This window comes from Paramormyrops kingsleyae, chromosome 2, assembly GCF_048594095.1.
Source record: "Paramormyrops kingsleyae isolate MSU_618 chromosome 2, PKINGS_0.4, whole genome shotgun sequence".
Lineage (NCBI taxonomy): Eukaryota > Metazoa > Chordata > Actinopteri > Osteoglossiformes > Mormyridae > Paramormyrops > Paramormyrops kingsleyae.
This window is the reverse complement of record NC_132798.1, coordinates 21,133,086-21,143,426: the sequence shown is the minus strand read 5'-3', so window position 1 is coordinate 21,143,426 and position 10,341 is coordinate 21,133,086. Positions and strand designations below refer to the sequence as shown.

Below are 10,341 nucleotides of genomic sequence, written 5' to 3'. Positions count from 1 at the left end.
TGTATATTTTATTTGCAATCATTTATTACTCAAAGACAACCAAATATAACATCACATTAAAAACAATTCAGTCTTATATGTCACATACACAATTAAACTGAGTACAATGCATAGTGCTTGATGTTATCACTATGTAAGGTGACCCAAGTGCACTCACTGAACCGGGAACACCACTGTTGAATGTCCTGTCTTATTATACCAAATTTTACGAGTTTTGTTTTAAAGTCAATGCAAAACCATTGAATTGCAGTGTCAGGTAACAGCCCATCAGCTCTGAATCAGGATGACAGAACTGAAATTCTGCTTCCTCTGCCAAGGTCCATGTGATATCTGCAACATTCTTATTTAAAATAAGATGACTGGAGTTTGCTGGTTTGGATCTTTTAGATTTCACTTGCTAGAATAGATTTGTGAACATAATCAACCTGTACTTGAGATGTGCTCCTGTTTTACAGGAGAGCTCTCCAGCCTCATGTCTATCACAATCGGTCCTGTTTAATTACAGCTAATAGTGACAGTGTCCTTCTGAGGGACATGAGCTGCAATATAGACAAAAAGGGAGAGGAACGGGAGAAACTGCCGCATATCGAGGCGGGTCATGGAGAGCTGTCACCAAGCAGATCACATGGAGGGAGGCGGGAGTCTGGCTGATCTCATATGTGTCCAGAATTTCATATTGATGTTGTTGTCATGGATCTGTACATTTTTTGTCTCAATCCTACAACAGACAAGCTGTACAACCCCACATGTGTCTTCCTCAGACCAGTTGTGAATCTTCCTGTTGAAACATTACAGACCACCTTACTAATGTTGACTTGACCTACCCTGATTTTAAAAACCTGTGTGTTAAAACGTGCATGCACGTGGAAACCCTCATCTGTGCATTTTTGTTGGACAACTGCGTGTGTCCTTATCTACTGTATGCCGACTACAGGACGTGTTTATATCTGCGTGTCATTATCTCTGTTTTAATGCATGCCAAAAAAAAATCTTTCAAGAAAACACATCTGTTCTTATCAAATTCGATATGAATTTGAAAAAAGGTTACATTTAAGAAGTAAACACGGTTTAGCCTGGTGTTCTTGTTTGTACTTCCCTGATGCGATCATCAGCCACTGGATAAAAGCTTTCATGCGCAAACAGATAAATGAAGAATATCAGAACCAAGATAAAATTTGGAATGGTGAACACAGGAAAAAAGGGCTAGAAATGAACACATCACGACTGTAAATTCTTTTTTTTACTACAGTGAAAATAATGACATAATTACGGCTTATTGCTATCTCACGCCTCATACATAGTCTCTTTGATATTAAAATATATAACGCCCCTTTGAAATAATAATACTCTTTTGTAGATAAGCACCTCACATGTCCCATTTTAGTCAAATTGACTGTTATTCGACGACATCTCTAAGGTTGTTAATAAAGGACAGTTCGGTTTCCATGCCTACAGTCCTTTCTATACCCGCTCAACGCCGCAGCTGAACCTCTCGCTCCATCTTGTGGTGAAATGAAAAATTGCTCTGTCGTCTCCCGTGTATTTCTGTTCTAATGCAGAACTAAGCAGTTTCCACTAATTAAATTTAGAAATTAAACGTGTTACTCTGAATTGGCGTGAGCTAAGAGAGCACTATGCGACACAAAATAAAACCTTTATGTTCACTGATGATGATGATGAGAATAAATAATAATAATAACAATAATAATAATAGGTAATTGTGCATTGCGACACACTTACAAACCATGTTCACAGGATACTTCTACTGAACAATGTTACGGTTGACAGTAAAACTATTTTGCTGATATCTCGGGGAACAGTAAGTGACTGTGATTAACAGACTGATTCATTCATTTATTTTCCCAGGAATTTTACTTCCCCGGTGTTACGTTCAAAGACATATGGTCGGCAATGGGAACGCACTTTCGGACAGAGAGCTTTAACAGTAACTATGACAACAAACCGCCGAGTCATTCATTCGACACTCGGTTAATTTGTTTAAAACCCAGAATGCACCGCACGCGCGCTGCGCTGGACCAATCTGATTGGATAGTTTTTAGATCTACCATATTGCCACTGTTAAGGGGGGGGGGGTTAAATCTTTATTAGAAAATAGATACAACGCTTGATTGATTTTGCATTTTTAAAACCAAATCGTTTCAATATCTGTAATTTTAATCTACGGATGTACATGCATAGAAAGCATTAAGGACTATACACAACTCGGTCTGCTGTCAGTTGTCCAACTTCTACCCACAGAAATCAATTAAATTCTGTAGGCAGTCGGAAAGGCACAGAATCGGTTAGAACCATTTCTCAAAAAGGGGAAGATTGCTAAAAAAAATACAATGATTTCTCTTTCAAAAGAGTTGATAATCCTGGGAAAATTAATTAATTTTTTAATTATAATTTTAACAAATATAAGTTACCTATAGACTACTGTGTGGTCATTTTATATCTAAAAGTTTGATATATTACCCATTTTTAAAAAGAACCTTTGGTGTGTAGTTTTGCAGTTGCTTTCCGCATTCTGCCAACTGAACGCTGTTTCTCAACCAAACTATAAGTCGATTCTACCGTGTCCGCTGTCGGCGGCGTTTCGGCCATGTGATGACGTCAGAGTCTGTGGTCGCAGGGCTCGTTAATGCCGCTCTGTGATTCGCTAGAAACCTGAATGGTTTCCGATGTGTCACGAGAAAAAAAAAGTACGTTACGGAGGGCGTCAAGGCCCGGGCTGCCATGTGAATGGCCAGCTGAGCTGTCGCTCTACTTCCTCCTCAAACAGCATGTTAGACTGCTCAACTCTCCCTTTCTGAACCTGATCCGACTCCACAAGCTATTACACGGCCCTTAATGGGAATTAGCAGCAATATTAAAACTAGAGACAGTGATATAAAGGAAACTACACGGTCTGTGTAGCATCTCAGGAATAAGCACGCGGAAGCCGACAGGAAAGCACGTGAATCTGGACATTTGAAGTATTAGAGAATCAGTGCAGTTTAGACGGCGAGCGGGTGGCAGCTGCTGGTCACACTGACAGGGTAGGAGGAAGTCGCTTAGACAGGTAGTCGCGCACTTCGGCTGGAGCAGCGCCGTGTGTTCCGAGTAACGCCGGCCGGCCGGCTGCTGCCACCTCATAAAGAGCCCGGCAGCGAAAGTGAACAGCGCCGCTCCGTGTCTTTCTGCAGATCTCGTAAGCTGCAGGTCTATTAACCGAGCATCTAGCTTGGGCTCTCCGCTTGCTGCCCCCGTCGACTCCCCAGCCGAAGGGTGTATGCTTGAGAGTGACCCAGCTACTGAGGGATATGCGGCGCGTCACGTTGCTCTGGGCTCTCGGGCTGCTGTTGGCCTTGCTGTCGCTGCTGGCCCAACTGAGCCAGGCGGACGGCGGGGGCCCGAGCATGACCGAGCGGGTCATCTGGGCAGTGAACGCCGGCGGCGAGACGCACACGGATGTGCATGGCGTACATTTCAGGAAGGACCCGCTGGAGGGGAAGGTTGGCAAAGGTAAGGGGGCGAGACGGCTAAAAGGACCTGTTCTGCTCTTACATTGACATTTTCTCCCATTAACCATGGTGACTTTGAAGCCACATGCCAGGTGCCCCGCTTCAGCCCATCGGAAGTTCACTTTCTCATTCATTAACCTGCTGCTTTTGGCTTATGCGTTTTTAATGTGTAAATGTATCGGTTTGCTTGAAGGGGCAGATTATCGAGAAACAGTGTACATAGCTGTCTAATTACACCCTGCATGACCAGTGTTTCTAGTTATCGGGGCCGGTTAGACAAATGCAGACAGTGTTTCATCACGTTTGGGGGGGGGGCTTCAGTCAGCCCCCAGGGAATATTCATCTCCTGCGATCGGTTAGCACGTGATGCTCCGCAGGCCTTAGACTTTTTAAAGGGAGAATGGCCTGAATACGCCACCGCAGCAGCTTCCCCAAAGCTGTTTCTGTAGCAGACGTTTTTATCCAAAGCGACATACGTTTCTGAGAGGCCAACCAGTCTTGAAGGGGCTCAACAGTGGAGTCACTGCCAGCTCAGGCATTCGAACCAGCAACCTTGTGATCAAAGGGTCAGCACCCTGACGCGCTGAACCGTGCATTGTACCCATTCAGACTTCTCAGTGTCGCGACCGGAAGGTGGGGGCGTGTCCTGGCCAAGGACAGCTGGATGTCTTGTCTTACATGACTGAATGAGCGAGGGCTGCTTTGTTTTCCTTGTGACGCCAACAATGTGCTCATTGTATTTTAAAGGAGTTTTTAAGTACAGACAGGTGAGTGTGCCACATGTGCCGATGCAGCCCGGTCTCACTCAGCTCTGCCCCTCCGCAGCCTCTGACTACGGCATGCGGCTGCCCATCCTGCGCTCCACCCCCGAGGACCAGGTCCTCTACCAGACAGAGCGGTACAGCGAGGACACATTCGGCTACGAGGTGCCCATTCGCGACGAGGGCGACTACATCCTGGTGCTGAAGTTCGCCGAGGTGTACTTTGCCCAGTCCCAGCAGAAGGTACGTCCCACCCCCAGCTCCAGCCCCTGGGTGTTATCAGCAGATCACTGGAGGTACTGAAATCTGACTTACAGGATTGAGAATTTGAGGAACTGGGAGAGTCGAATCTCTGGTTTTGGCATATTACACATACTTTTTGATTAAATTAAGTATTATTAAGCAGCAAAAATGTAGGTAGGCCTGTGATGCAGTTCATCAGTTATTGAAATGTAGCTGGCTTAAGGCCGCTGGGAGTAGAATTGCTTGTAGCCAAATTACCCAAGACTTTAAATGGGGGCTGTCGTTATTAAATAAAAGGGGGCAGCGTGTGGCGTGGTAGGCTGAGCCGCTGTGTCTGTGATCGTAAGGTCACTGGTTTGAGCCCAGCCTCTGCAGAATAGTCACATGTCTGTGGGCCCTTGAACAAGACCCTTAACCCCCCCAGCTCCCTAGGCACTCGCATGTCTGTGTGACAGGTAGGCAAAAAGGGATCGATAAAGTTATCATCATTAATAATAATTTATTTAAACATTTAAAATATTTTATAAAAGTAAAAATATACCCTGCATTTTGGGACTGTTTTTGAAGACAAAATGCACACATAGGAATTTACTGAGTGGCTCTGTATTTCACAAATAGGCAACCCTGATCTCATAATGCTGGTATCCAGCACATTTTCCATCCTATCCCATCTCTGATAAAGCACACCTGACCTCAGGCAGATAACTCATCAGGTAGGATGGAAAACCTGCTGGATTGCGGCACTCCAGGATCAGGGCTGCCTAGCCTGGGGTATTTCGTATTCACAGAATGAGCAGAAAAGCTTAAGGGAGCCTCTTGCTGTACCAAGTCCCTCAGCTGGCCAGTAGTAGTTATGATAGTGACACTCGAACCCGTGCAGTTCATTGTCCTGTGGCGCTAACAGGCCGATCTCTGGCAAGCTGTGGGCCTCCCATGACACCTCTCCTGCCTCCCTCCCCCCCCCTCGCAGGTTTTCGACATAAGACTCAACGGGCACATGGTGGTGAAAGATCTGGACATCTTCGATCGCGTGGGCCACAGCACGGCCCACGACGAGTTTGTGCCTTTCTCCATCCGGCGGGGCAAGCTGAGCGTACGGGACGAGGTGTCAACCTTCAACGGCAAGCTGACCGTGGAGTTCGTCAAGGTGGGGGGTGCCGGGGCTCCCTCGTGGCGTCTTACTGCCTGATGATGTCAGCAGTGAAGCGTGTCTCTGTGCTTCTGTCTGCCTTTTGGTTTCCTGGACAGCTCCCTACACGTGCTGCGCTCTGCAGATGGTTCACGGGGCATGCGCGTGTCCTCCCTCTCCCCAACTTGTTGGTGTTTCGAGTCTTCATCCCCACCCTCTTCTGCCTCTGCCGGCTCTGATGGGGCATGTTAGGGGCTTTGGGGCAGCACTGGGGGCAGAAGACTGGGACAGACTGAGACAAAACGACAGGTGTACAGACCCAGGAGATGCCAGCAGGGATGGGGGTTAGGGGTTGGGTTGGTGGGTGGAAATCTGTGGAGGCAGCTGGGGCAACAACAGAAGGGGATTCCCAAAGAATCACACAGGAGGGGGGGGTGGTGGCATTGTCCTTCCTCTCGGGGCGGGCGCGTGTCCTCGCTCATGGGACGGGCGTGTGTCCTCACAGCTGAGGTTGTTGCACCCACATTCATTGCTGGGGCCTTTTTTTTTAAGGTGCCTGGTGCACTTTGGCTAAGCGGCTGAGTGACACTGCGTTGCTATGAGTATGAAGACGTTGCCTGTGTGTTTGCAGGGTTACTATGACAACCCCAAGATCTGCGCGCTCTACGTGATGAAGGGGACGCTAGAAGGTAAGTGAGGAGGCAGAGCCACTGGTGGTGCTGCTCCCTCTGGGGGCCTCTCCGGAGGAGGTGCTGCTGTCTGTGTCTTTCTAGGATCTCCACTGAAATTATTTATCTTTCTCCTCTGACCCCCGATTCTGCTGGCCCCTGAACCAGGCCCCTCCCCTGCTGTATCTCTCATTCTTAGTGTGACTGTTAAGCTGTAGTCAGAATCCTGTAATAACCCTCCATACCCCCCCCCCCTGCCCCATTGCCCTCCTCTTTTTATCCCTTATTTTTCTGAAATCACTCTCACCTGCCCTCCTCTGCCCTGTAATTTTTTCTTATTTAATCTGTAATCCCATCTCTGACTTGCCCCTCCCTTTCCCCTTTTTAATCTCCCCCTATCCTTTCTTTCCTCCTTTCTCTTCTTACATTCATACCTCCTGTCATTAACTGCTGTCTTATCTCTACCTTCTTTTTTCTGTTTCACTCTTACTTTTTCTCTCCCTTCCCTCTTTCTTCACCACCTTTTCTCCCTTTGTCCCTCCCTCCCTCCCTCTCTCCTCTTGCTCCTCTCCCATGCCTCTCAGATGTACCTAAGCTCCAGCCTCACCCTGGACTGGAGAAGCGTGAGGAAGAGGAAGAGGAAGAGGAGGACGAGAGAGAGACTGAGGAGGAAGTGGGTAAGCGGGGCCCCTCTGCGGTGCCCAAGGACCGGGTCCGCTCGGGGCCCCGGACGCCCAATCCATACGCGGCCGACAACAGCAGCCTCATGTTCCCCATCTTGGTGGCGTTTGGAGTCTTCATCCCCACCCTCTTCTGCCTCTGCCGGCTCTGATGGGGCCCGTGAGGGGCCCTGGGGGAGCACTGGGGACACGGCAGAAGACGGGGACAGACTAAGACAAAACGACAGGTGTACAGACCCAGGAGACGCCAGCAGGGATGGGGGGTGGGGTTGGGGTGGGGGGTGGAGATCTGTGGAGGCAGCAGGGGGAGCAGCAGAAGGGGATTCCCAAAGAACCACACCGGAGGGGGGGTGGTGGTGTCGTCAGTGAACCAGTGACCACAGAGCACATTGAAGGGGGAGAGCAAGAGAGAGAGAGAGTGTGTGTTCATGTTTGTGTGTGTGTGTGTGTGTGTGTGTGTGTGTGTGTGTGTGTGTGTGTGTGTGTGTGTGTGTGTGTGTGTGCGCGCGCGCGCGCATGCAGGTATTTCAGTACAACTCATCACAAGCCCAGTGGCCTCTTAGTGGTCCCTCAGAAGCTTGGAGCAAAAAAAAAAGGTTTTATTTCTCACCAGCTTTAGTTTGCTGAGCGATATGCTGGGGAAACGGCAATTACTGTAGGTGGACATATAGGCGAAGGAGAATGAAGCCAGGGGCTGGGGACTGGAATTGATGTCACTTTTAGATGTTTTATTCAAGCCTGACTGTTCCTGTTTAAGCATTGACATTTCCTGGACACAACTTTGTGAAAGCAGGTGTGTTTTTGGGAGTGAAATACCTGCTTTATTAATCTGAAGCTGTGTCTGCAGCATCCATATAGACAGCAGGAGGGGGATCAGAGTGCAGTTTGCAGGAGATGGGAAACCGCTCCACAGCTGCTGTGTGTTTTCTCTTGGATTATCGGCCCTGTTTGGGGTCGACTATGGTGAGTGCTGCCAAAACAGCAGCCTGTCCCCTGACCCCCCCCCCCCCCCCCCATGCTGTACTTTGGAAAGGAGGGAAAAGGCAGTTGTGCTCCTTATTTTATTTGAACAGGAATTCTGTATGAGAACCTGGCCTGAGATTGACACGTTCCTTCCTGGACATGTTTACATTAAGTGTGGCCACATGACCCATTGCGCTGTTTGTTTGTAGCCAGCTAACTTGTAGTATTGGTGATCTCATTATCCTGGAGCGAGAGGCTGCTGACACCCTGAACTTAATAAATATTGAATCAACTGCATGAGATTGTCCGGCAGCTGGGTGTAAGGGCCCTGCCTTCCTGGGTTTGCTTTGTATTCATTAGCCTGGCTGCTGCTTAGGGAGGAAGTGTTTGATTGGTGGAATACAGAGGTACAGAACCCGCTGTGCTTATTGTAAAGGAGAGGTGTGGTGACTCGTTCAGCCGTGTTCCGTCGTGCTCCTGGTCACCTCCCTTGGTCACCTCCCTGGGCCTGCTAGCTTCTCCCTTCATGATCTGTGGATTTCAGTTGACTCAGAATGCCCTGTATTATGGGGTAATGCAGTAGCCATGACCTGTAATCCCTGATGTCATGCTTCCTTGATGCACCCTCCCCCCCCCCACCGATCAGCCAATCAGCCTGCAGACGGCACATGTCTGTCTTGTGTTTAGGATGCAGGATGCCCCACAGTCAGATGGTGAGGTGATGCTGCAGTGATTAGTCGTCATTTGGGCTGCAGTACACCACATTCTCAATGAAGTTATACTGGGCAATATATTTCACAAGCTGACCTGTCCAGTCAATTAGCTGTACTTCTACAGTAGAACCATCAATACCTCTACACTTAACTTGGCATGAAATGTAGTGTGGTAAACATTCAGTTAAGGCTTTTCTTGCAGTAGCTTTCAGAGGGGGCTGCAGCTGTTGCTTAAGTTGCTGGCTAAGGAATTGTCAGTTGAATATTTTCTTCCTCTCTCAGGTTGTCACTTGTCGCTCACTAATACTCCCATCTCTACTGCCACCGTTTCTGTTAGTTTTTGTTGCATTTAGCTTTGTTCCCATATCGGCACTGCTCTTCCTTGGGTCTCCTTGTGCCATTGTCCTTACATTGTCTTTGATTTGCCTTAATTGGTTCAGTGTAGATTGATTTAAACCAGCAGCCTTGCGTTTAGGTCAGTGACCCTGAGCTGTGAGTTTGTCCCATGGGAAATGAGTGCGTGTCGTTGTCTGAGTGATACACCTGAGTGATGGCCTGCTCAGGTCACCTCCGTGTCGGTACTGGGGTATGGTGGAAACGTAGCCCTCAAAGGGCACAATTCATCTCTGCTCTGCTTCAGGGCTTGTCATCGGTCTTGCTTAAGAAAGTCATCACCATTGATCCATCAGATCTTGGTAACTTTTGACTAGTTATTTATACAATGTTAGTTATTTATGCTCCTGAGGTGTGTAAACTTGGTGGAGGGAGAGACATTTGGACCTATCTTTTCAGGGCAGAGTAGATATGAATTACAAACAATCAGAAATCAATCAGAAGCACCTTTTTAATCTTTATTTAAAATTGACAAAATTAAAACCTGCACCAAAGTTGGAAGCTTTTCTGTTTTGGCAAATAAAATTTATTGTCTGTCTCTGTCTGTCTGTCTGTCTGTCTACGTGTACATACACGTATGGTACAGAGTCACACTCGTTTTAGTGTGCCAAAACTGTTTTCTTATTTAGATTTTGTTTTATGGCAAGTTTATTTCTGTCGGAGGTGAAGGGAGTGAAGTGAAATGGAAAGTGTAATACAACTGTGCTGTCTTAGGGCAGTGTGATGGGGCTTGTCTGAGTAGCTTTTGCCTTTTGTATTGTATAACTTGAAGTGCAGGTTGCCTAGCATCGCTAATTGAACGGCAAGGTAGCTCCCTCAGGACATACTTTGGTTTTACTTTTTGCAAAGATTTTTATTTTTGGGGTGTGAATTTTTGCACTGTCTGGTGTTAATTTTAAAGAGCATTCTTTGTGTATGTTTAATTTGTTTTGATTTCGTATTGCCTTGATTTTGAATACATGCCAACATGCTTTACCGTCCTTTGATGTCTCATTTATTGTGCTTACATGGTTTGTCCAGATGGTTGATTTTGCTTTCAGTTCATATAATTGTTTTTAAGGAAGGTGCGGTTTTCATACTCATATACATTCCTCAGTTCCAAATCAACTGTTAACGTTTTTAATTCCCTTTACCTGCGCAAGAACATAACGGTACATGTTTTGTGTTCTTTTGCATTATCTGCCCACCACGCCACCATTTGGAGGATTGAATGAGACCTGTGTGAATGTCTTCCCCATGAACTCAAACACTGAGTCACACTGAAACATGCGCACACACACCCTCT

The 10,341-nt window shown here is 47.2% G+C and overlaps 1 protein-coding gene across 1 annotated transcript; it reads left to right on the top strand.

Moving 5' to 3' along the window:
- The first annotated feature begins 2,622 nt into the window (after positions 1-2,622).
- Positions 2,623-7,244, top strand: mlec (malectin). Its single transcript, XM_023802918.2, has 5 exons — positions 2,623-3,507; positions 4,332-4,510; positions 5,481-5,657; positions 6,271-6,328; positions 6,892-7,244. Exons 1-5 carry the CDS (start codon positions 3,306-3,308, stop codon positions 7,137-7,139), a joined length of 864 nt encoding a protein of 287 aa, XP_023658686.1. The 5' UTR covers positions 2,623-3,305; the 3' UTR covers positions 7,140-7,244.
- Positions 7,245-10,341: the final 3,097 nt, after the last annotated feature.

Bases quoted from the DNA above. Each gene is read 5' to 3' on its own strand.
- mlec (XM_023802918.2), top strand. From the start codon at position 3,306: ATGCGGCGCGTCACGTTGCTCTGGGCTCTCGGGCTGCTGTTGGCCTTG. The intron at 5,658-6,270 runs GTGGGGGGTGCC...GTGTGTTTGCAG, and splicing joins TGACCGTGGAGTTCGTCAAG to GGTTACTATGACAACCCCAA. The intron at 6,329-6,891 runs GTAAGTGAGGAG...CATGCCTCTCAG, and splicing joins GATGAAGGGGACGCTAGAAG to ATGTACCTAAGCTCCAGCCT.